This window comes from Haliotis rubra, unplaced genomic scaffold (genome assembly GCF_003918875.1).
Source record: "Haliotis rubra isolate DU_JTF1 unplaced genomic scaffold, ASM391887v1 Scf883, whole genome shotgun sequence".
Classification (NCBI taxonomy): Eukaryota; Metazoa; Mollusca; class Gastropoda; order Lepetellida; family Haliotidae; genus Haliotis; species Haliotis rubra.
Window position 1 is genome coordinate 162,923 of NW_025767616.1, and position 27,221 is coordinate 190,143.

Below are 27,221 nucleotides of genomic sequence, written 5' to 3' on the forward strand. Positions count from 1 at the left end.
TGTATGCTTGCTCCTTCGTCAGGTCATCTTATGCATTCCACATCTAAATGCCCTTCAAAGATGTGAATATGCATTCTCCATTCTGGCCACGTATGACGTCACATACCGATGACGTCATTTGTGTAATCTTTTTACGATCGCAACGACAGCCAGTGTTAAGGTAGCCGCGTGACTTTCCAGACCACCTCCATGCCCGACGGCCTTATGCTGGGACGATTTTGACAGAGATGATCAGTACCGAACATCTAGGCTGGGTACAAAGGAACCTGCAGATGGCTAAATGTCCGGCTATTAACGTCAAGGGGTGGCCAAATACATCACTTGACCTCAATCCCACCCAACACGTGTTTAAGTTATATTGACAGGTATGTACATATCATTAAGTAGTTGGGTTTTTTTGTATTTTTGCCGCACTCAGCAATATTCCAGTTATATGGCGACGGTCTGTAGATAATCGAGTCTGGACCGTACAATCCAGTGGTCAACATCATGAGCATCGATCTTCACAAATGGGAACCGATGACATGTGTCAACCAAGCGTAACCACCCGTTCCGTTCGACGCCCCTGACGACAAGCATGGGTTACTGAAGACTCATTCTAACCCGGGCCTTCACGGGTATTTAGAATTCGTAGTCACAACATGACTGAAATAATGTTGATGTGACTTTGAGTTCTAACTCACTCACTCATCCAGCCAGGTTGAAAATAAATACTTTACGGGGATTCGGCGCTTCGATTCTTTACAAGTCACTAATATCCGTGTGATCAACATTTAGGTTAACAACAGTGCCGCGACAGATCATACTCACTCACTCTCTCCATTCTGTTATCACACGGAAGAATGACACAACACACATTAAGATGCAGGCACATATCAAATCGGAACTCATTAAATGTTAGATGAGTCATACAAGGTTGTATCCTGTCTCCAGAATTATTTACTGTGTTCATGAATGTTTTACAACCAGGAATGTCTAACCTACAGCGAGCAAGATATTGATTACGCCGTGTTTCTATTCCCATCCTCGACTGTCCTTCCGTCCGTAATCATTTTGTTTTGATCATAATTAAATAATCGTTTAATATTTTAAACAATAATTGGTATATAATTATCAAAGAGATTCTAAAGTAGTGCCTTTTGCTATTTACAGACTTTTTTCACTTTTATTTTTTAGTGTTTCCATGGAAACGTTTTGGACTTAGTCCCAAAAGGGAGGGGCGGGCTTCGTTTTCGGTGGAAAACTCAAACAACGTTCAATATCTTTCAAGAAAACTTGGCAGATATATGAATCAGAACATAAAGTGGTGCTTTTTGCTATTTATAGACTTTATACATTTTTAGTTTTCTAGGTTTCCATGGAAACCTTTTGACATTAGTCTGAAAGAATCAAGTTGGACTTTAAGTAACTGTCAGATGAATTGTTCTTTCAAATCTGTGTGGGCTGATGGGATTTGTCATCCTTTGATGACTCTTGTTTATCATATGCTGAAGATAGTCCTTTTACAGCAACCAGTGAGCCCGTTTTAGTTAATCGCTGGCTGAGTGACAGTCTGTAAAGGCATAGCATATCAATTTCAAATCGAGAAACATAAGATCAGTAAGTATACCCAAATCAGTGATTTGCGATTCCAATGACATTTCCTGTAAATTCAGTAGATTGAATGACATTGGAATAAAGCCGTTCGAAATTTCCAGCTGGTACAAACATGTATTTCAGCCTGTTGTTGTAAACAGCTACCATATCGGAAATCCACAATAGTAGATTAGATGATAGAGACTAATTCATGGCGGTGTTATTTATTGTTAAACTGGTCGTAATTGTATTATATTTTTCTGTCCAGTACAAGCCCAACACAATGTGCTCTGACAATAATTTGCTGTCAGCAATATCTTTGTATTGAATTTGAGCAGTGGCGTGGAAGTTAACCTATTTAGATACATTGAAATCTTCCAGTGAGTGAGTTCATATTTATCGTCAAATCAGCAATATCCCAGCCACATCGAGACGAGAACGATTAATAAATATATTAAAGATCAATACACCAGAATTAAAAACCTGTTGATGATGACGAATACAGCTACAAGCGTATCACAGATATCAAGTAAAACTAGCGTGCTATCATAACACGATATTATAACATGAACAATACAAAATATAAACGGGCTCTATATTGTAAGTGGGGCGGTGGGGTGGCCTAGTGGTTAAAGCGTTCGCTCGTCACGCCGAAGACCCGGGTTCGAATCCCCACATGGGTACAATGTGTGAACCCCATTTCAAATGTCCCCCGCCGTGATGTTGCTGGAATATTGCTAAAAGCGGCATAAAACCAAAACTCAGTCAGTCAGTACATCGTAAGTAGATTACCAAACAAGACGCAATGGGGACTTACAATGCATCGGCTACCTGCATGGCCCCTAGCTGGACTTATAGCACCCCATCAACCATTGGCGATTTGAATCCAATTAGGTAAAGAATAAAATAACACGTATACTGCAATTAGATACACGTATTATGGTCCATGCCCTGAATTAAATCCCAAACATCCCCCCTAACAAGTCAAGGTTTCCGTCATGTTTTCACAACTGAAACTGGCGTCGTGAGTTTATAGCACAAGAACTTAGTTTCCGCTGTTGCGGAAACCTAGTGAATACTGGGTAATGTAGGTTTCCGCTGGATTTCTGTACCCGGAAACTGACGAGTCTAGTGGTTTCAGCAGCTGAGATGAAATGACAAGCTTAGCTTGGTGCTTTTCCATTCGGGGATTATATCTACTTACTGTTACATTCGCTTTCTTCAGACAGAACTTTTCAATTGTGAATGTTTGTCTGTTTGTCTGTTACCATTTATAACATTTTATATGCAAACAACAAAAACCCAAACACAGTAACACAGTAAATGTTATGATTCAGCTGTTTCATTATTTTGAATAGCTCACATTTCAATAGAACTCAGCAAACAAATCAAAGCATTGTGTATGTATGTGCGCGCGCGTGAGCGTATCAGAAGGCACATCAAGAGGGAATCTTCAGCATTTCAGAACACAACTTCTATATGAATATGCAAAATTATCAAAATGTCAAAACATCACAAAATGTGTATGCAGGTGGTGAAATGAGTCCGACTCGTACAAGCATAACCTACTTGCTGTGGTATGTATTAACTAGATTTCAAAGCTGTGTTAATGTATCTTAACATATACACACTATCATAGTAAAGACTTGGCAACTCGCTGACAATCATGAAGCTTCTGTTGCACTCATACTGAACAGGCAGCGATCCTCTGATTGGTATATATGAAGCAGGGCATGAGTTGAGACATTTGTTTTGCCACACAGAGATCTCTAGAAAGGGGAAATATAACCAAGTTGGTTACAACAAGGCTTGAGCCAGGCCACAACCGCAAACAAACGGTGTACAAGTTTTTTTGCTCTGCTTTAGATGTATGTTGGTGAATGTGAAGAGTCCTGGTTGATGTCTACCACAACATCGATGCCATCTTCATCATCCCACACAGACAATACATACAATGCCTAGTAACACACTGCAAAAATAACACACGCATGCATATTCAAATGCAGGCAGGTCACAGTGGTACATCTGATAACAATGAAATTATAAATTAGAACGGCTACTTTTTGTAGATGTAACCAAACAATTGTTTTCACAATCACAAACAAAAGGTATGTAGCATATATTATTTCTTCCGTTGGACATTGTCAGTTATTTGATTTACGTAGACATTATTGATTGGAAAAGATACCAGTAAATAGTAGCCATTCCAGTGTACTGAAGCAAATTGTGGTAATGATAATTAACTGCCTTTGTACTCATATTCAAGGTATCATCTACTAACAAATTGCTAACTGAAATCTAAGGTATATCATATAGGTACAACTGTACATACATATTTTAAATAGATAGGAATCACGCTTAAACACTATAGTTAACGGTGTTCGGAAAAGAAAGTCCTCGGAAAAAAAGTACTGGTCAAAAATTGGAATTTTTAATATAAATTGTATATTTATGTACTTATCCTATCTCACGACTTGCACCGAATGGACCCAGATCACAACCCCGAATCAGATCACCTGATGATTCCTCACAAGTGTGCAAAATTTGACTTGGATCTTACGAAAATTAAATTAATGAAACATTTTTATGCTACGATATATTAACATGTAAGTCTATGGATATTAAGTCAAGTGTCCGAATACTTTTGGCAAAAGTTGGTGAACGGTCCATGATAGAGAACACCCTCCTCGACCCCCATACGGCTGATATAACGTTTTCACAATCGTGGAGACTGGTTCGCAGAAAGGCAAGAAAAAAGCTCGCCGATTCATATGGATTCACATATGTCATTCGGGAAAGTACAGATGACACTTCTTCCTAAATATATAACTTCATAAATGTAATATATAATAAATATATGTATAATTAATAAATACATACTCTATAAATAAGTTGAATGTCATCACGGTGTATAATAATATGTTTTTGTTTCAGAAATCAACAACTGCTCGAACATACTGGCGCTGCACTGTCAGAAACAAGACGACCACATGTCCTGCATCAGTTATCCAGTTTGGGAAAACACCGCCACTGTCATCCACCCCAACATGGCCAGTTGACAGCAATCAGAGTGAGAGTGGAGGTATTTATTTTGTGTGTTAAATAATTGACAGTCGCAGTAATTTAGTAGATTGTTAACTGGCCTTTAATTGAGCAGTGTATTAATCGGCCTGTAATTGAGTAGTGTATTAGTCGGCCTGTGTAATTGTTATATATTCTGAAGGCAAAGGAAAAAGCTGTGGGTGATATCTACAAGTCGGGCGCCAGCATTGTAGAGGAAGCTCAACAGAAACATATCAACCCTGACAAGCCTGGTGGTCGACAGAACCAAGCTACCCTAATACGGATGGCCAACCGTACGAGGGAGCTTCTACGTCCGAAGGAACCTAGGTCCTTAGACTTTGAGGTCAATGGTTTGTGATATGGTTGTGTAAAATACAGTGCAGTAATTATTTAAATATATTTAAATATATTTCAAATAAACTATACATGTGTAATGGTGCTATTTTCTACTTTCAGTTGGATGAAAACTTCCTGCCCTGAAGACTTCTTTCGTTGTGACGTGGGAAACAAAGGCGAGAGGCATCTAGTGTTTGCCACTGACCGGCAACTACAACACTAAGTCTTAAGTACGAGTAGGCAGTGGTTCATGGACGGTACTTTAAAGATTGTCAAAAAGCCGTTCCATCGACTACTGACTATTCATTCTTTTGTGCGTTCAGGTAGGGACTTTACGATTATGCCTCTTGTCCGTGTGATTATGTCAAGGCGAATGACATCGGACTATGTGAATGTATACTAGCGCCTACTAGAGGCTTTCCCCAAACAACCGCAAGTGAAGACTGTCATCCTGGATTTCGAGCAGGCTGCCTGGAAGGCCCTGAAGAAGACTTTGCCTGACATCCGCGTCCGTGGATGTTTGTTCCACCTGACACAGGCAGTTTGGCAAAAATGTGAGCTGGGCCTACAGGTACGTTCGGTACTTTGAATTATTCAATCATTGATTGTTATTTTGATAATATATAATTTATATATATATTTTATATATTCATATGTGTATGTACTATTCCAGGTAGCTTACATGGAGGAAGATGACATTCATAAGTTCGTAAGAAAGTTGATGTCGCTCCCATTTCTTCCCGCGGCTGATGTCTCAAGGCTATTCCAGAAGATATCTGATCGGGTTCGCACTCATGACAAGCTGCGATAACTGACTGACTACTTTGAGAGTAAGTGGATCTCCCGTCCTATATTCACCCGCACCTGGCCAGTCTTCAACATCGCAGTCAGGACGAACAACTTTGTTGAAGGCATACATTTCTTAATAAAACAAAGATTAATAAATTATTACTGATTCTTATACTATTTTGGCATTGTCAGGTTTCAATTTTTAGAAAGTTTTGTAAAAATTTGTTTTCTTCTGTTCAGGCTGGCACAGGCGAATGAATAACAAGGTGGGAGAGCAGTCATTGGGACTCTGCATGCATACCAGAGCTCCACCGTGAGGCCAGCCCCCTACCCCTCCAGACCAGGCTCATTCAAGAAGGAAGACTGAAGGCGTACATCCACAAGTCATCATCAGCCAGGCAGGAGGAGGTATTCGAACTGTGGAATTTGTTCAAGGATGGTGACATGTCTCTGTCACAACTTCTCTCAAGATGTGCAGCTATCCGGCCATGGACCAATCTTTCAGTGAATTCATGCAATGCATGAAAAGAGTCCTTACATTCTTACAGGGATTTATAATGTGTTATGTTGACGGTGGCATGTGCCACTGTCATTGGATCCAGAACCATATCTTCTCGTTTACCAGATAACAGCTCTATTTTTACAGCAGAAGCAAACGCCATCTTAACAGCTCTTAAATATATTAATAAACACCGTAAATATAAACAATATATCATCTTTTCAGATTCTCTTTCTTGTCTTCAGGCTATTAAAAACTTATCCTGTAAACATCCACTTTTGTTAGAACTTATTGAATTGTACAATGAACTTGCTACTGGCCAATGCGACATCGTCTTTTGTTGGTTACCCAGCCACGTTGGCATTTCTGGGAATACAATGGCCGATCTTGCTGCTAAGGCAGCACTCAACCAATCTGTGACACCACTTCTTATTCCTTACTCTGATTACAAAGCCAGCATTAGAGCATACATCCGCGATCTAATGCAGAAGAAGTGGGACACCCAAGTAGGTATTAATAAATTACATGCAATAAAACCCTACATTGGTTACACCTACTTGGGTTGTCAGTCCAGATTTGAAGAGGTCATTATGCGGCGATGTCGCATTGGCCATACTAGATATACCCATGAATATTTGCTTAAAGGCGAAGATCCTCCGTTTTGTATCCCTTGTGATGAAAGAATCACAGTCAAGCATGTCTTGCTTGACTGCATTGAATATTCCATCACAAGGGATATCTATTTCACATCCAAAACTCTGAAGGATCTTTTTAATAATGTCAGTTCTCATTTAATTCTTGCATTTTTAAAAAATTAGATTTGTTGAGTGATTTGTAAATAGATATATATTTTATTATTGGTAGTTTAGATTAGCAACTGAGATTGTTAGTGGCTGTATCCTCAAAGGGGGTTGAAGTATTGTAAAATTATTGTCCTCCTGAGAGGGTACGTAAGTCCCAACACATTTAGAGTAAATTTAGGCTTACCACGTTTTTAATCGTAGAATATGTGTGCTTTTGATTTATGGCTAGATTTTCTCTTCTGTCGCCAATGGCTGAAGGGATGGTGTAAATCCAACTAGGATCCATGTAGGTAGCAAAAGTAATGTAAGTCCCCATGGTTCCTAGTATGGTGATCTACCTTCAGTTATTGGCGATCTATAGTCCGTTTTTATATTGTATTGTCATTTCAAATTAACATATTTTAGTTTAATTGCTGGTTTTACATACATATCTGTGATATTCTAGTTGTTTTACTGCCCTTCGTTGGCAGGTTTTTTATATCATACACATATTCCATTTCAATCTCAAATGTTCTCGTCACGATATGGCTGAAATATTGCCGATGTGACGTTAAATAATAACTCACTCACTCACTCACTGTTATGTTGACGGTGCTGTTGTTATCAACTTTCTAATCTTGTTGTTTTATAAAATGAGTGAGTGAGTTATGGTTTTGATATGCCAGCTTTTACCACGACGGGGGGACACCAGAAATGTCAATGAAATGAACCTCAATGTTTTATACATGTTGATATAATTTTGCTAATGTTATAATGAAATGAAATAGAACATAAAATTCGAATTCATACTTTGTTTTTCATATATGGCGCCGTTTTAGCTCAGAAATCCGTTTAGTTGTTGGCGATCTATAGCCCGTGTTTTATAATGTATTGTCTTCTTCAACTGGAATGTTTTAGCTTTGCTTGCTAGTTTTATATTCATATCTGTGATTCTCTGGTGTTTTTACTGTCCATCGTCGACAGGTTTAATCTTCAAATTGTTTTCACTTTTTATTGTATAAATAGTTTTCGTCACGATATGACTGAGATATTGCAGAGGTGACGTTAAATATTAACTCACTCACTCACCGTTTTCGCCAATATGGTGCCGTTTTCGCCAAATACATTTGGTGCCATTTTAGCTATAACCCGAGTAAAATAAGTCTATTTAGAAAATAAATATAATAATAAGATAATTTTACAAGTGCATAACATTGGATTTGTGCTTACTATGGTACATAGATACCTTTAGTAAATGTTTATTGAATATGATTATTTGTATATAATGTATTTGTTATATTTAATGTATTTGTTTAGTTCATTTAGGCTGTTGTGAGAAAACTTTTATCATGACTTATCCTGGAGAAAAGATCACTCTCGCTTATTGAAGGTATGTGTTTATGGTACTACGAAACAGACATAATTTCATTTTGGATAATTCATTATTATGCTTCCCTACATACATTTTCACAAAATGAAACATACTAAAGTTCCATTTGCAAATGGACTTGAATAACCGGTAAACTTAATAATCATGATTTCAAATTGGAACAATCAAGGCTTAACGTCACACCTGTTTGAAATTGCAACCAAACTGACCCCTTGATCTGTTGTGACTTTCATTATAAATAGTTCATAATTTCCAATGAATGGTACAGAGACAAGGTTTATAGATGTCAACGTCCCTATTATGAGAAAAACGTTTCAGAGTGAATGCTTACTTCATCAGGTGAAGTCTTGTGTTATTGACTTCTAAATGTACGGATTTGGAAATGCGGAGACTTCTATATTGGTGAAACATCCCGCCCGCTCCCACTACGAATCAAGGAACATAAAGCGTCAGTCCAGAAAAACGACTCCAAATCCGCCATAGCTGACCACACCCAAGCCAACCCTGACCATGCCATCCTATGGAACAACATCGATATCCTAGAAATCAACCGACAAGACTACAAAATTAGGAAACTCCTTGAAGCCATAAACATCCAACGCCACAACCCCACCATGAATCGAGATCAAGGTTATTTCATCTCGTCAGCCTATCACCACCTAATCAAACACCACCACCAGTAATCCTTCCCTACCTCCTTTGTCCATCTGGCTTCCATGCTCCCTCCGTTGTGCTTGTAATCACAAGTATTGTACGTCAACTCAACAATTGTATAAACTCAACCTTAATCACAATCAATCACTCTGTACATCAACCTCCTCTGCTGTAATCACTTATCAAATATCCAATGTACATCAACCTTGTTAATTGTATATACTCACTATACAGCTATGTATATGTTCTCCTTGCTTCAGTTGTTGTATCACTTGCTTGATAACGGTGTTAGTACCTACACCGAAACGTCGCACTCATTGCAATAAAGAAGTTGACTATCCATACAAATCAGTTTTCCTTCATCTTCACAACTTCTAAAATGCCTCTCAAAGAAATATATTGATCTTTAATATAATTATAAACTGTTCTCGTCACGATATGGCTGAAATATTGCCGATGTGACGATAAATATTAACTCACTCACTCACTCAACAATACGAACTGTAATAGATTGAATACAGTATTACATGGCAATGCCATGAAAATCTAGTACCTATTTACTATAGAAATATTCAGATATATATAACATATTACAACCTCTTGTCTGGCAAGCATGTAACTCCAGAGCAAAGTTTTTATAGATTTTGTGTCCTCTTTAGAAAATAGGATATTCCATTCTATCAATGAAGTGTGATGAATTTAATAATTTAAGTTTTGCGAAAAACAATGCAAAGTGTGGATGTTCAATTTGGTTCTTATTTTTATTCAAACTTCATTTTGGATTACTTATTTTAATTATCCTTGGCATTGGCAATTTTCTGTTGAGTGATGTTTGTGTAATTTATTGAAATAACCTAGTAATTCATTATTACCTGCCATTTTCAGAAACTTGCACAGCGCCAAAAAAGACTAGCATCTATCGATGGGGCAGATAGATGAAAGATAAAGGTAGCGACAACACTCACCATAGACATGACATCACCAGTCGTGAGTGACGAAGATGACGTCAATTTGTTGCATTCCGCCCCCTTTGTCTGGGAGTCCAGCAAGCTTAGGGCATACACGACGACACTGGACTTGGAAAGAATCTGCACCGCCACTGCCCTAGCCAAGGCCAACATGAAAACGAGGATGAGACATCCAACCAAAGTAACAAATGGATGTCCCTTAGTGGGCTAGTAACTAACTGACCAGATCCTGCAATTTATTTGAATTTATTTTCAATTTCATAATATAATTTTTATTGTTTTGTTTTTTGTATTGCAAGCTATATGTTGTGTTATTGCATGATGTATATCATAGTGAATGTTTGGCGATAGTTGTGACAGAGAATGTGTGGCTGACTGTCAAGGCGTGCAAGAGTTATTTCAAAATAATAACTGAATGAAAGTTTAACTGATGATAGTACTACCTTGTTATAAATGATATATGATTTCGTGAATTGGATTAAGTTATCCCATAAATGTTTTGATCTGTTATTTAGTGCTATATTATTAGTTGTATGTATGATCTTTATTTGTCTTAAATGCGAATTCATATTCATGTTATGAAAATAAAACAGTGAATCCTGTTATAAATTCTGTTGTTCTCTATGTAAACGTTGTGATTATAACAAATTGCGTTTATTGTTTTAAACAAGAGTGTATAATATGAATACATAAGAATGTTTAAAATTGGCTCAATGGAAACGTGTATGAAAACCTGTGAACCTGAAACTGAAAATTGTAACTGAAACTATGTCGGGTTGTTGGTAACTGAAACACTGCGGAAACCCTTAGAAAAGAACGGATATTCACTGGATTCTAGGTGGAAACTTCAGTTTCAGTCCACTTTTCATCAGGTTTCTGAATTGCGGAAGCCAAGTTATTTTTTCTGTTAAGCTGAAGCTCAACGAGGAGTGTTTTCTGGTAGGGACTACAGCTCGCCGAAAACAGACCAACATCAAGTCGTTTCACTTTGGCAAAACCTCAGTTCTACTATTTAACAGTGTTAGGGACCTTGGCGTGACTGTTTATCTGGAGTTGTCATTGGAGGTGAGGTGAAATTGGGTGTAACGTCGTGCTTGAGAATATTTCGCTCATATGACGACGGTCATGCGTGTGTATGTGTATGTGCGGCTGCTTGTACTAGCCCAGACTGAAGCTGGTTTTATAGTGCTAGCCCACTGACATACCATGCCGCAGTGAAGCATGAATACCCCACTCAGACACATTATACTGACTCCGAGCCGACCAGTCCTGGTTGTACCCATTAATGCCGAGCGCCAGGCAGGGACCAACAAGTACCATATTTTAACGCTCTCCGGGCGGACGCTCTAACCAATAAACCACAGAGGCGGCCTAGTTGTCATTGGACCAGCACATTACCAACCTGTACAAGACATGATACCTATTCCTCCGAAACATTGGAAACATCCGAAAGCTACACACAAAGGAGTCAGCTGTTATCCTTGTCCCCTCACTGGTGATGACAAGACAGTATTGATAGACTTCAACGGATCAAGAATACAGCAGTAACACAGTCAATCTCTCCCCGGGTCAGCTCCACCACCCCTGTGTTAAAGGACCTTCACCGGATGCTCATTCTACAGCGCATCAAATTTAAACTCGGTATTCTCACCTTCAGATCTCTCTGGAAATGTACCTCAATATCTGTCCGATCTCATTTCTCCATAAAAACCAACAACATCCCTCAGTAGTGTGCAACGTCACCCTGGGCCCTTTTTCAAGATGGCGGCACATCCGGTCCCCCTGGGCGCCGCCATCTTGGATCCGGTCACTTCCGGTCAGGGGGAGATCACTCGGGTTCCGGTTCCGGTGCTTCCGGTTCCGGTGTGTGCGCACGCATCGCGATGACGTCACGTCCGGTTCCGGTGGTTGCGCGCGCATGACGATGACGTCACCTCCGGGCCAAGATGGCGGACGCGTTTCAAGATGGCGTCCCCTCCGGTGGGATCGCGTGAGATCTCGCGGGATCTCGTGGAGTCTCGCGGGATCTCGCGAGCGTAGACGCCTTTCAAGATGGCGGAACGGACGAGCGGCGGACGGGACGGGACGGGACGGAGAGGGAAGGAGAGGGAGAGGAAAGGAGAGGAAAGGAGGGAGGGAGGGAGAGAGGGGGGTGAGGCGGACACGATGGCGTGGCTAGACAAGTGTGTGTGTGTGTGTGTGTGTGTGGTTAAAACACATTGGATGGAGCCTTCTTTCGAGCGAGGTGGGTGGCCCTGAAAAGGGCCGTTGGTATGTGAATCAGTCAGCCAGGTTAGCATTCACAAAGGAGCTGGAGACCCCGAAAAATAAATTTTCCGGGGCACACATCATCGTGTTGTTGCTGATCTCTCTTGATGATGCCTTCCCCCACAGTAGAGGCATATGTAGAAGTCTGCTCCTGGCACGACATCAAAGCGATTGGAAGGATACGCTTTAAAACAGGTATGGCAAATAATCAGGCGCCATTGGGATGACCATTTTGGTAATGTTGTTGTTGTTGTTGTTGGTGGTGGTGGCGCTACCGTGTCTCCTGTCGTAGGTGGTGGTGGCGGGGCTGCCGCTGCTTCTGTTACCGTTGTGGGTATCGGTTCTGCAGGTGTTGTTGCTGCCTCTTCCCTTTTGATGTCAGCCTTCCCTTGTAAGGTAGGGCTGCATCGCAAGCATTGCCGTCTACCACAATTTTTCCTGTAAGGCACCGGTCGCATGACTTTCACTTTTCTTGTATCCATGTTGCATCAAGATAGCCCTCACTGATCCATGTTGGAGTTTATATATGGGCGACGAGACAGCGATGACGTGTCGTCGATGACGTGGTATCGATGACGTGGGTATCGATGACGTCATGGTCGCGCGTGAGGGTAGTGACGTGGTATCGATGGCGTCATGGTCGCGCGTGAGGGTCATGACGTGGCACCGGTGACGTCATGATCGTGAGCTCTCACTATATAGGATGAGCGGGATGCCGGAAGCAGTGTTACAACCAGCAATCATGTCTGGAGAAAACTGGGAGTTAGAGCTGATACCCTTGGAGACACCATCGCCAACCCCCTTGCCGGCATGGAAGTGCCAACGATGTCATGGCTGCCTGCCTGTTTACGCTAATGGGACTGATGACTATCGTGGTACCTTTCAATGTGTCTACTGTGACACTGTCTTGAAGGACACATACATCAGGCGCTTGACTCATGGGAGCAAGTGCCCCGTCAAGACAAAGATGGTCATTCATCCCTGCCAATGTATAACCCAACTGTGGTCACTGGAGTGAAGTACACACCACAAAACGGCCCTTTTCAGGGCCATCCATCTCTCTCAAAAGAAACGTTCATTCCAATGCCAACAACAAGAACAACAACACTAGGTTGACATTTTTCAAACGTTTTATTTCCCCCGCTAACAAGAACACTTTGACAAAAGAGACAGGATTAGGGGCGTCCCTGATCTTTTGTTTACAAACGGTATGAACTGTAACATCATAGCTGTAACATCAGAACTGTAACATCATCACATCAGAACGATAAGGTTGTGTCCTTTGGCAGGGGTGTGGATCATGGCCAGCGTTGTTGTTGTTGTTGTCTGTCAGGCGTGTGGGTTGAAACCAACGTCTTACACGTTCTTCATTGACGAGGGTATCGTAGGGATCAAACTGTTCCATCACTTCGTCAAAAGACCATCCACGGGCACGATGAGCCAGTACATACAAACAGTACATCCCACAAGAGGCACTGAACCAGGGTTGAAGTGATTGGCCATTCCACTGTTGTTGGAGCCATCCGGCGAAGGTCATGACATTCCCGAAAGTCCGGATGCTGTTGATAGGGATGAAGTCCATAACTGTCAAAGTAGTCCATGGCACCTGGTACTGGACGATACACGCACACCCAGTGTTGTCCTGGGAGATGGCTGGGGTCCGTGTTGACAATGTAGGCTTTAGGATAATGTCCCTCCTGCTGTTCACACAGCACGGTGGTGGCAAAGTGATCTCGGGCAAAGGTACCTTAGTAGAGGGGGTCGCAGCAGGGGATCCTGTTGTACGTAGGCGTTCAAGTGTCTGGTCGTCAAGCCACTGGCGTCGTCGTCCATCCTTAGACCATCAGAGCATTGCGGAACCGATCAATTTCCAAAACGCTTTCGTATTCCTCGTAGCAGACGAGCGTGACGGGGTGTGGTAGGGGTTCTGCAAACTGAAGTTCAAGTCCCAACTTGCCCGTCTGTCGTGGGTAGTTATACCCTTCATCTGCGCCCAGATCCGCCGTCAGATCCACCACCCACACAGTGAATCCGTTCCTGAATTCGTCCAGGGTGAGGTTGCAGGGATGTTCTTGCCACAGGTGTCCCGTGTTGCGGAACAGGTTCATGTACAACTGTTTGAGCGAGGCACTGTTGTTCTGAAAGTCGCTTTTGATTTCGGTGCCATGCACTTCTTGCCCATTGAGTTTCAGCTTGAGACTGGTCACGTTGTTGTGCTTGAAATGGTAGGGGTTCTTTTCCTTGCTGCCAGCAAAAGCATCATTGTCCACCAATCCCAACACCACTCGTTTGGGCAGTTGGCCTCCAATCAGTTGATCTTTGTGGAAATCGCGTCCTCCTCCTGAAATGTCGTGGGCTGTGACTTGGACTCGGGTCAAAGGATATTTGGCCGTGACGCCTGGTGACATGTGTTTCACGTGTTGTTCCCGTATGGCAGGATCAATGTTGACTTGGCTGACGTAAAACTTCGGCTTTGGTCAGTTCAAATCGGCACTCGACGTCTCCAGCACTCATCAAGTAGAAATCACTCGGGCTGTGAATCAGTTCTAGTTTCATGGGGACTCCATCCACCAGGTACCCGGTCTTGGAGAAACAGGTCACAGTGGAGACGCCCTGTCAGTTCCACGCCTCGGTGGGTAGAATAACCCTCGTCGTATGCGACAAGTCCGGCGTTGGCATTCAGGGGCGCCAGCATTAAAGTCCTCCATTTTTCCAGCTTCATCGGGTGTACCATCCTGGACACTGGAGATGGGTCCCTTTGGCTGCCTTCCCATAACTCAGCAGCGTTTCCAAATAGGCTCGGTAGGGATAGGTACCCATGGAAGGAGTAATTTCCAGTTGGTTGTGTCCCACTTGCACACGCACTTCACGAAAGAGGGAATGCATCATGTTGTTCACCGTGGACACGGCGAGTGCGTCATCGCCATCACGAACTGCATTCGTACCATCTGTATTCTTGATTTTGAGGCAGATGCGGAGGTAACACTGGCTCAAATCGATGTAGGCATTGACAGGGTTAGCAATGTTAAATTGGAGGGGGCCCGCGACCGAAGGAGGTGCCAGAGGGCTGTATCGAATCCACTGACCTTCTTGGACGGACGTCACCACAGGGGGCACAGAAAAGAGATCCAGTTTGGGCCTTGGAGCATTCACAGGCATCTCGGCGCATCATCTTGACAGCTGATCTGGACCACAGGTCTGGACCACAGGTCTACACAACAGGTCTTGACCCTACGGTGTCTGGTGTTGAACTGAACTCCTTTCCCATCGGGGTGGGTCTTTATCTCTTTCTCTCAAAACAAGGGTTTACGTTTCTTGGTGGATCCCACAGACTGTTTCGCTTTTTTCGTTTTGCGAGCGGGTGATCCTGGTGGTGGGTGCTGTCGCAAGGTGGCAAGTAAGGCTTGTTTCCCATGATGTTTCAAACTGTCCCCCACACTTCGGTGTCCTGAACTGATATCTTGCACCAATCCCGGCAACATCTTGACGCCTGATTTGAGAGCTGATTTTCCCACTGTCTTGAGGATGGAGAGTGCTGAACGTCCCAAGTTTCCCAAGATGTTACCGAAACCTCTCCCTCGTTGATGAATGCGTCCTTGGTACACGGCTAAGCCGCCTCCTCCTCGCTGCTGTCCACCCAAGCCGCTGCTGCTGCGGAGTCTGATACACTGGTGTCCTAACATGCTGAGTCTCAGTACGTACCCAGGCGACGGGGACGATAATGAAGTGTCACGATGGTCTTCCCAGTCTGGAATGGCACGAGACGTCCTACGTCATCCGTTAAATAGATTCAAATGGCATCCGTGGTTCCCTGACGCAATCCCATGTAGCGTAGGTGCTGAGGGGTTTTGATCACGACGCTGTCTTCCATCATCTGGCGCGACACGGGGACATACATCAGTAAGGGAGCCATGGTATCCCCCCACGATTTGATCTTCCACTGCATCCGAGTAGACGTACACGGTATCAAAACCAGCCAGATGGTGTGCTTCCTGTTCACCCACGACGAGAGGACGATCAAACACAGCCACTTGCACAGGCTGAGCAGAGACTTGACTTATTTCTTCTGCTTCATCCACCATGGGGAGCTGTATGAATCCCAGCATACGTACTAAAGGAGCAGGCAACACCAATCGGGTGGTGTAGGCAGACCTGTAGGCATCGTGGTCAGGTTGGCTTGAGGTTCTGCAGGAGGAACCCGTAATGGCTCTGCACATGTCTTTCGGGGTGGGAGCATAAAAGTTGACATGCGTTTTGCCACGCATTTCAAATCGGAGGTCTTCTTTGGGGTACTTCACGGTGACGGTGAAACGAGCTCTGGCATCCGCTTGGTAAACATCTTGCGTATGCTTGGCCAACAGCCGTGCACAGGCGTGTTGAAGCAGGATGTTCAGTCTCTGGACCAGTTGGCGACAGGAATACACTCCTTCTGGAATAATGACCTTTTCGCTGACGGCTCTGATGATGCCTGGGTTCTCTTCTATCACGGTCGCATCGCCTTCTGCTGAACTGTAAGTCCGGGTCATACGTTCCAAGTTCACATGAAGGACAAACCAGTTGAAGGGGTATGACACATTGTACCATGTCATGGGGAAATGAAGTTCACTGACGCCGACTTCCCACTCCTGACGATTCACTTGAATGGGAAAGGGTAGTTTGACTTCGTAATGATTCACTCTGTTGTCGGGATGAACATCCATGGACGCATCGCTGGGTAAGGTCACGTAAAAGTCCCGCTTGGAAAACACAGACACCGACATCTTTCTCTCTCTCTTAGGGAACCAGGCTGGATACAGAGGGGGTTGGAGATATAGTCGAGGAAGGTGACAACGGGGATGATGACGACGACGACGACGACACCAACGTGGGTTGTGGGAGCAAATACCCCAAGCTACTGGCCAACAAAGCTGTCCACAACTGTTTCTCACCGTTGTCCAATGCCAACTGAACCATGCTCATGATGACCACGCCATATATCAGAAACACTTGGGAGAAAAACACCACTTCACTTCGTGGCAAGTCCATGCCAAAGCAACACCAGCGTGGGGATGACTTGCCGCCCTCCTTACACCTTGAGATCGGTTCACTCTGCATGATGGTGGAGGCTCCACTGACGGTGGGAGACTGGAGGCCACGCTATTTAAAGACCAGATGAGCCGCAGGGATCCATGAATCAAAGCTGGCAGGGTATCCTGACCATCTCACCAGCACTTCATCTTTTTTTTGGCGACGTCGTCGTTTCAGGACCTGATCCACTGTGTACACATCATCCGTTTTCTGAATGGGTTGCAGTTCTTGCGGGTAAAAGGTGCCTTGCAGCACTTCTCCATGATCATCTTTCACTTGGTAGACAGGAGGAACACGCCCTTTCACCACCCGATCCACGGTGAACAGTTCGGTGGTCCAGTTGGGAAGGTACCCTTTGTCAAACGTGCCCTTGGTCTTGTTCAAACGGACACGGGTCCCGGGTAACAAGAGAGGGTGCTTCTTCTTCTTCTTCTTCTTTGTCTTGAGTTGGCGCTGCTTCAGCTTCTTCTGTCGTTCCATGTGATCCAACACCCGAATTTCATCGTAGGGAGCGTTAGGACGTACATCCACGGGGCGTTGTCCAATCGTACGATGGACACGATGATTGTAGGAATGCATCAGTTGGGGTAAGGCCTTCAGGTAGTGGCGTGTTCCCTGTTGGGTGAAGTAACGCCACATACGGTTTTTCAACGTCCTTTGAAAACGTTCCACCACAGAGGCTTTGGTTTCTGGGTTTTGACTGGTGTAGAAATGAATACCCCGTTTCTTGAGGAAGGCTTGAAAAGGGGCATTGACAAATTCAGTCCCTTTGTCGGTCTGTAACTGGGATGGCACACGTACTTTAGCTTGTTTCAGGATCCGTTGAAAGGCCTCTATCAAAGTGGCACCGGTCTTGGCTTTCATGGGCTGCACCCAAGCCATTTTGGAGAAGACATCGATGACACACAGCAAATACCGGTTGCCTTGGTTCTCTTTCGGATACGCAAGGAGATCGCTCAGATCGGCTTGCCACAATTCATCCACGCCACCCACACGGTAATGATCCCTGGGAAACGAGCGTCGGGCTGGTTTGTGCAAGGTGTACGTGTCCTGGGTTTTCAACCATTGGCGCACCTGGCGTTGGGTGGGCCTTGGCCCCATTTTCCTTCCTCCCTTCCTGGGTCCCCCCATTCCTGGGTCCCCCCTTCTTGGGTCCTGCTTTGGCTTGATGTCCTGCTTTGGCTTGATGTCCTGCTGCTTGCCACAAGGCAAGCCACCCTCCATAGCCTGCTGGGTGTTTGGGATCGTAATAGGTGTGGTGGAGCCATCGTGTCCATGCAGGAGACAAAGACGATGATGATGCTTTGCTGATGTTGTTGTTTCTCTTTGGACGTCTCATGATGACACTGTCGTTGACATCACCCTCTGCTCCCTTTTATTAAAAGTGAATCCACTGACGCACCCGGTTGAGAGGGGAGGAGGGGGTCTCTACAACCTTTTTCTTCTTCTGGGGTTCCAGAGGAAGGTTGGATGCGGGGGGTGTCAAAAACAAGTCAGCAGGTGGAGGGTGTGGACGCTTCACGGGGGGTGTCAGGAGGCTGGGTGGATGACCCTTTGGTTTTCATCATCCAGGACCAACGTAGAGGGTTACCAATCAGTTCATGGGGTACATTACTGGAAGCGAGATACTGACCCAGAATATTCCAACCCCGTGGAGGGCCTAATTTGGTACGTTGTCGAACAAGATCATTGATGAGATCCACCATGTGCGTCCCAGGCATGGGTTCCCCTTCCACCACGAATTGACACGCCTCATTCCAACCCAAGTCGGGATGAGCACGAATACGGGCCATCAACTGTCTGGCCTTGGTCTGTAGCGTTTTGGGAACCGTTTGCACGACTTCATTCAGAATGGCTTCGACATCATCGGGTTCTGAAACAAAAAAAGAACAAACAAACCATGAGCCACTGCTCTACGACCGGCTTCGCGGACTCCTTCTTAGGAAGGCGACCTCTACGCGGGACATGCAGATACACGACTCAGTAAGTCAATCGTACTTATGGTGAGGAGATCCAGCCCTGGGGGTGTCCGTCCTGGCGGTACCCATCCTGGGAGTGTTCGTCCTAGGGGTGCCCGTGGCTTTTAAAGGTTTGACCGCGGCTTGATCTTGAAACGCCAAGGTGTGTTGCAACAAGGTGTTATACTGCTGCTCTCGGTCCCTAAAGGGAACCGTGTCATCACGGACGAGGGTATCCATATCGTGAAGCGTGTGCACGCGTTTCTGTTCCAACAGGTTGGACTTGAGCAAATGCCGTTGACGTTTTTCTTCTTGCAGACTTTGCCATACCTCTTCTGGGACCATCACCATCTTCCGTGCATGCTTCATCTTGGTGGTAGGACGGTGCAGATGCAACTAACCCCAATCTAGGATGCGCCCTCTATTTATGATCTTCCTTGAGGATCTTCCTTGAGGATCTTCCTTGAGGATCATCTACCCAACAGGCCAGACACCAAGGGACCCACCACCGATGCCAAGGCAGACAAGAGACCCAATCCCCTTCCTTTCTGCTGTAAAAGTTGACGTTTCTTGGACACAGGCACCTTTTTTTTCATTAACGTATGCATCAGTGACCCATGCTTTTGTAAACGTTGACGTTGCTGTGCTGTCATAGGAATGTTGCCTCCATACAAATTCACCACGCATTCACAGATGGCTTGAATCAGTTCCGATGGGGCCTGTTTCAAAATAGCCTGTCGCATGGCTGGTGTCGCAGAAGGACTACACACATGACAGAGCGCTTCTTTGTGACGTTTTAAACGTGCCGACATGATGGTGTCGTCCCTGCAGCTGCTACCGTTGAACTGACCAGGATGTGGGTGGGAGGCCTCTATTTATGGTAATGTCGCTGGAGGGAGTGGGGGTAATGCCGCTGTGGTCTTCTTCTTCTTCTTTTGACTTCGTAACACCATCCGGGTCAAGGCTGCACCTGGGGCTGAGGGTGAAGTGACCCTTTTTTCTTCTTCTTCTTCTTGTTCTCTTGTCGGGTGGGTGACTTGCGACGTCCCTGGGGTTGCTTGGGGGCACGGCGGCGGGGGCGAGGTGCTGAGGGCTTCTGCTGTTTTTCCTGTAGGTAGGACTGCCAGTTCAACAAGATACGGGTCAACACACCAGCCAACGTACCACTTCCACTGCGTTTCATCAGGTAAGTCAGGCGTTCATCCATAGGTAGCCGTGGATTCGCAATCTTGGTCAGCACGTCTTGGTGCCTCAACAGCCAGGTCTTGTGCTGCGTCTTCAAAGGAACACGCCCTGCTCGCAGATTTCTCACGGCAATGACAAACCATTGCAACAGCCGATGACGTCCTTTGACAGCCACGCTCTCTGCCGAAGGCAGTCTTTTCTTCACGATGATGGGTTTGACTTTTCTGCGGGCGGGCATGCTTCTGTGGCTTCCTTTGCGTGGGGTGCCCAGGCTGGGGCGTTTAGCACCCGTGCGTTTGTTGCTGGTGCCTTTGGTGCTGGTGGTACGCCGTTGGGTCAAGGGTTGAAAGGGTTGAATCATGGTGGGAGAGAGGGGAGACGATGGGAATGAAGGGGGAGAGGCCGGAAAAGAAGAAGGGGGAGAGAAGGCAGCAGGAGAGGCACGATACGTACTGACAGGGACAAACGTGTTCATGGTGGGGGCTGTGGGGTACAACTGCTTTAAGGAACGCCTTTGTTTGGAGGAGGAGGAAGCAGAGGGAGGAGGAGGAGGAGCACTTAGACTTTCGTACAACCGTTGCACACCCGACCGATGTTGTTCGGTGGGATCACGACCCAAGGTGGTCAGGAGTGTTTTATGGATTGGTTTAAACAACCCTGTGGCAACAGCACGTTTGCGGGGCTGGGTCTGTTTCCGTCTGTCTCCCATGGCAGCTCTGGGTCAACTGACCGTAGGGTAGACGATCATCTCTATTTATCACGACTTGGGAATGTAAAGGATGGTGGGATTACTTAAAGAGATGGGACCATTACACGGTGCTCTTTGGCCGTGGTCGGTTTCAAGTCCAGAAACAAATAGGAATAAGGAGCCAAAGTGGCATCCTCATAGGCTTCCCGAAGGAAGGCCGTCTGTCCTGGAAAGATTTGTCTGGCCAAGTGATCCATTTGCGAGGCGTCCCTCGGGTTTTTAAACAGCACCATGTAGTGGGCATTTAAACTAATGATGCGATGATGAGGCGATGAAGCAAAGAGGTTTTGCATCAAGTACAACACGGACGTGTTGCGATGATGACTTTTCTTGGTAAACCATCTCAGAACTTCGCCTTCTTCCTCTTTGGTATTGTCGCCCAGCAAATCATCAATGATCAACCAATGGGGCGTAGGCAAACCCTTCTCGGTCTTAGCCCCAGACCCTGCAGGTAACTGCGTGTTGGCTTCCCCCATCGTTTGCACAAACGTCAGGGGTATCCCTAACCTCGAAGTCAGAACTTCCAAGTCCTCATGCATGGGTTGCCATTCACTGTACACCCACACGATGCCCTGAGGTGGAAGATCTAGGATCCCCGGTTGAAACACATGTTCCATGAAGGCTTTGACAAACGATGTTTTACCTGACCCTGTAGGGCCTGCAATTAACATGATAAAGGGATGACGTAACGTGAGTGGGGTGACCATGGCCTCCACCAGGTCTGAGTCTAACACTGTCCCTGATAGTGTCCCTGACATACTGACACATCGTCTTACCACCCCTGCGGGTTGCACGGGAAATGACCTCTAAGAGCTAAGATCCCTGAAGATATAGAAGACACAACCCTTTGACATGGAATTCACATTTTATTGAGGAACAACATCAACATGGCAAACAGATCAACAATAATGATGCATTAACAGATCAACAACAACAGGTCATCCACAGATCACCACCAGTTCAGGTGATCCTCGGGATTGCAGGTCGAACACCGTAAAAAAGTCCATTTGTCCGGGATGAAAATGATTTTCATCGTTAAACATGGGGATGTCGGCAAAAGTCTCTGGCTCCTCCTCTGGAGCCGTCACTGAAGCCATCACCAGATCCGTCTCTGGAGCCCTCACTGGAGTCGTCTCTGGAGCCCTCTCTGGAGTTGTCTGCTCTGCTTCCATGGTGACAGCCATCGGGAGTAGATCATACAAGTCTTGAAGATCTGGAGGTAACTCTGCCTGGGGGATCTCTTGGGGGCTAGCAGGACTGATCCCTTGACCCTTCTCGCTCTCCCACAAGTCAGTCATCTCCAACTGTTTCTTCGGAGTCTGGGGTGCTTTGAGACTCTTAGGCTTGGGGGGTGCCTTCTTGGTGAGTGTCTTGGGAGGGGACGCCTTCTTGGTGCCTGTCTTGGTGGGGGGCTCCTTGTTTGACTTCTTCTTCTGTTTCTTTGGAGAAGTCGTGGCCAGGGTCCCCTGGGGAGGTGACGTCATCTTGGTGGGTGCCTTGGGAAGGGGCGGGGGTGGAGACCTTCTTCTTCTTCTTTGGAGAAGTCTTGGCAGGCGTGGTCTTGGGAGGTATTCTTTTTCGAGGCACGGGCTTGGGCGTCATGTCGGTGACCTCTGGATCATTGGAGAACAAAGGTAGAGTGCAGGTGGCATATCGAAGACTATAGCTGGGTGGGTGAGGCCAGAGTTTCACCTGGAGTTTGGCCAGCAGCTTGCTGTACAGTACACCATGGTCATAGGTCATAGGACGCCCATTCCTCAACTTGAACACGATGTGGAACAGCTTGTTGAGGAAGGTCTCCCCTGCATTTTCCTTGGCATAAGCATCGTTGATACCGATGAGGATCAAGCGAGGGCACGATCTGTTGGCGCTGTCGGAGAGGATACGCAAGTGGTCTTGGTGATACGCCATCCAGTAATAGTCTTCCTCAGTCAACTCACAGAAGCGACCCATCATGCCATACAGTGTTTCTCTTTTCGGCTGAATATCTGCCAGCTTGCGGATGATCGACGGCAACTTTTGTTCCATCACACGCAGCCGGTCCTGGAGATCCATGTAGTTGGTCTTGTATAACTGGCTTTGAGTCATCATGGTGTTGTGGAGATTGGCCATGTCAGAAGCGAGGTCCTTTGCCTGCGAAGCCAAGTTGACGAAAGAAGAAGGGAGGTTGCCTGGAGATGCCATCTTCAACGGCTGAGCTGATGCAACTGATGACCCGCTCGATCGATCCTGCGTTTTTATAGGCAACACCAGCAGCGCGAGCTATGACGTCACTTCAAATGGCGTCACTTCAAATGGCGTCACGATCGTGTTGTTTCTGGATGGCCTCTTGCACGGCTTTTCTGAACTGTTCTCTAAAGTGTCTCTCTTCTAGATAGGTGGCAAGCACAAAGAGCAGCGTGAACAGCATGATGACGAATCACGATGGGGTCAGAGTCTTTTTTATAGAGATACACAGGATGACGTCACGTGGCGCGTGCATGGATGATGTCACGTGGCTCGTGCATGGATGACGTCATTGGAGTTGGCCCATGGATGACGTCACTCACAACAACAACAGCGTGTCACGAAGATGCATGAGCGCTTTTCCCAACTTGTTTTTCCCCGACCATGTCCAGGGTTTGTCAATATTCGGATGAGAAACACCCATTCCTATTCCCCATCTTTGATCGTAGGGGCTAGCTTCAGCTAACGACTTTGGGTAGGATTGAATCAATCTCTGTTTCAAGTCCTTGTTCTGGGAAAATTTAGCCGTGATCGCCTTGGTCATCACCTCAAGACTGACCGTGTCCCACACTGTTTGAGTGAAACCTTTCACACATCGCCCCAGACGTTTTTGCTTTGCTGGAACAGCCTCTTGCAGAATACACGTCGCACTGTCGTAATCTCCAAAGTACATGGCTTTAGAGTACATGTAACACTGTTCAACACAATTAAATGTAACACCATTCAAGGTAAACACAGCTGGATGAAAGTTGCTGAACGGTGACTGGATTCCATAGAAGAATAGCCAGTGGACTGTCACTTGTGACTGTGCCTTGTCCGTGGGAGTCTTGAGACCCAGCAAGGCCATGGCTTCTGTTTCTCCACATTCCTCCAAAGCTTTGCAGAAGAGGGAGTAAGCTTGGGGTCCACGTTCGGGGAAGCATGTCTAACAATTCTCTGACACGGTCAAAGGAGGTCCGAGGTTTTTCGATAATCTCTGCCTTCATGAGGATGGTCAGGACTTTAAACGTCATCAGTTTGTCGACCACGGCTTCGACCTGCTTGATAGCGAGCACGAGACCACAACGATTCTCCCTAAGCCTATCGCAGTGAACGGGTTCCATCCTTCTCTTTTCTTAGACAACAGAATCTGTAATGACTCTGACAGAAACGTCTCTTTATATATACACACAGGGTCGTGATGACGTCATAGGGTGTGTGACGTCAAACTAGAAAGAAAAAATTGTCGTTAGCAGAGCGTGGTTTCGATCCACGGGCCTCTGGGTGATGAGCCCAGTACGCTTCCACTGCGCCACTCTGCTCTCCCTTCTCTTCCCTTTTTTGTGACAGTACCTATGCCATGATAAACATGACCATGGCCTCCACCAGGTCTGAGTCTAAGAACAGGGTACAACAGGATTGAGGGTGACCATGGACTCCACCAGGTTTGGCCCTGAAGAGAGAGAGACGACATAACACAAGAGTACAATACAATCACAATTTATTGAATGATAGAACAACAAATGAACAAGGCAATCACATTTTATGGGTTAAACATCAATACATCAGAGCATGTCTGCATCAAAAGTCCATGGGAGGGATGGGTTCACTCTTTATAGCCATAGGGGAGAGTTTCCCTGGGGACACCTTGGGGGTCGTACTGCACTCGGCGTTTGGTGTAGACCAAGCGATAGGTTTTGGTGGTGTCCTTGGACAGCAACACGTTGCCCTGACGAAGTCCTCCGCGAATGATGCGGTGTGGGTACGGGACCGTGATGTTGGCTTGATCCCTCTGACAGACGAGGTTCTTCATGCTGTCAAAGTGGACATGTTGGCTCGCCCTGTGATTTAAAGTAAATCCTCGGACCTTGCTGATGCCCACACTGCCGTCAGATTGAGGATGGCGCAGCTTGTAGCCATAATTCTTGGGTCCTGCCGAGACAAAGGTTTGAATGCTGTTGCCCCCTCCCAGTTCATCAGTCAGCTCCCCCAAGGTATCTCCCAGTGGCGGGTTGTAACTTCGTGGACGGTGAATGTAAATGATACTGTCCGTATCAAAATAGAGGACACGTCGATCCAGCGGTTGCAAATAAGAATACAACTTGAGACGGGCTTGTGCTGTCACCCAGGCTGCAATGGCCACATTGTGGGCTGGATGAGGGTCGTGAAAGTCTGCCTGAGGTTCATGAGTGACACAGATGAGGTCTTCATTGATGATGTTAATGTCTTTCACCACACGGCGCTCATCCCGGAGGAGGGCAAAGTACCTCTCAGGGGAACTGATATATTCCGTCTTGGCAAACCCAACGCTGTTGACCAAACTTGCCCCAGTGATTGTTCAGGCAGGCCTTGGCTAAGGCACGTAGTCCTGGGTTTTGTGAATGCGAGCAGGATCCAAGGTGACTCCCTCTTTCTGCTGTATCTCGTGGATGTAGCGCTTGGGTCTGGACAACCTTCGGGTAGCCACTGGCCTCTTGCTTGATCTTGAAGAAATTGTTGACATACTTGGCAAACAGTCCTCCCTCTTGGGTGTCAGGGTCGTAGGTGGCAAGCGTGTCAAAGTGCCAAGCCTCAAAGATGTGAAGCACTTGATAGCCGCACTTTTCAACAGCAAACTGAAGCTCTTTGCTGACGAGGTACCAATCCATGCCCGGTCTTCATCCCCGTGGGGGCAGGGAGCATCCAACTGCTCTTCAGCACACGCACGGCACAGTGGAAAGAGCAGTTTGCCTTGACACTTGTAAGGAAAAACAGGATGATAGAGGTCGGTGGGTGGCAAGACTCGCACTGGATCAGGCCGTGGAGCTCAAACAAGTCAGACACGGGAGGATGATCTTTGATCTCGGGTGTCCCACGGGAAAAGTACCATACTTGCAGATGTAAGGGTACAGCGAGCAAACGTCCACATATTTGATTTCTTCATTTTCTTTGGCTTCAGAGTACAGTTTGGTGGCGTTGGTACGACCTCCAAAGAAAGCATCTCTAGGATTCAACGGTCAGGCATGTAGGCATGGGGTCCTTGCAGGGTAGTCAGGAAGGCTCTCAGATCACCGTTGTCTTTCTGTTGTTTCAGAAAATCACATTCCCAGAGGGTCACCACTTGGCCGATGCCGGGATGTTGGCGTAACACACCCAGTCGGTACATGGTATGATGGTATCGTTCCCAAGGGGTGGTACCCAAGCTAGTATGGCGTTCACATCGGTCCGTCTTGTAACAGCGAGTACAGCCATGCCAGAAACAGCCCAAGTATTCGTACACGGTGCGTGTCTTGGTGTCGTAGCCATCTGCCATGTAACGACTTCCGTCAGCACAGTCAAAGCCTACTTCTCCACCATTCCGAGCATGTTGGATGTGAACCCCAGGGTGTTGATGCATGACCCAGTTGAGCCAGTGGAGACACTGAAGCGAGTAGCGACGCTGGGGACGATAACCTTGAGTAGGTAGGATGGCGATGGTGTGGGGTTCCAAAAACTGTTTTCGGAAGGTGAGCATGCAAGCCATGGGTAGAGTCACTGCTTCATAGAAAGGGTCCACGTTGTTCTGTTGGATGAATATGTTGCGGAATGCAGCACAGCCTCGACGCAAAATGTCCACATCACTCTGACAGTAAGTCAACAATTCTTCATCCAGATCAAAGACAGTCCCTTCAGCCACCCGTGCATCGTACCAGGCCAAGAAAGCTTTGCGTTCGGCAGAAAACATGCTGTCAGGATCGTAAGTAGACACGGGAGGA

At 45.9% G+C, this 27,221-nt stretch overlaps 1 protein-coding gene and 1 long non-coding RNA gene across 2 annotated transcripts; both read left to right on the plus strand.

The window, feature by feature from the left end:
- Positions 1-4,295: 4,295 nt before the first annotated feature.
- Positions 4,296-5,296, plus strand: LOC124263455. Its single transcript, XM_046698103.1, has 3 exons — positions 4,296-4,657; positions 4,799-4,981; positions 5,095-5,296. Exons 1-3 carry the CDS (start codon positions 4,472-4,474, stop codon positions 5,116-5,118), a joined length of 393 nt encoding a protein of 130 aa, XP_046554059.1. The 5' UTR covers positions 4,296-4,471; the 3' UTR covers positions 5,119-5,296.
- Positions 5,297-5,509: 213 nt separating this feature from the next.
- On the plus strand, positions 5,510-6,330 carry LOC124263456. The gene is made up of 3 exons (XR_006894849.1): positions 5,510-5,545; positions 5,648-5,804; positions 6,004-6,330. It is a non-coding gene; the product is annotated as an uncharacterized LOC124263456 (long non-coding RNA).
- The last annotated feature ends 20,891 nt before the right edge of the window (positions 6,331-27,221 follow it).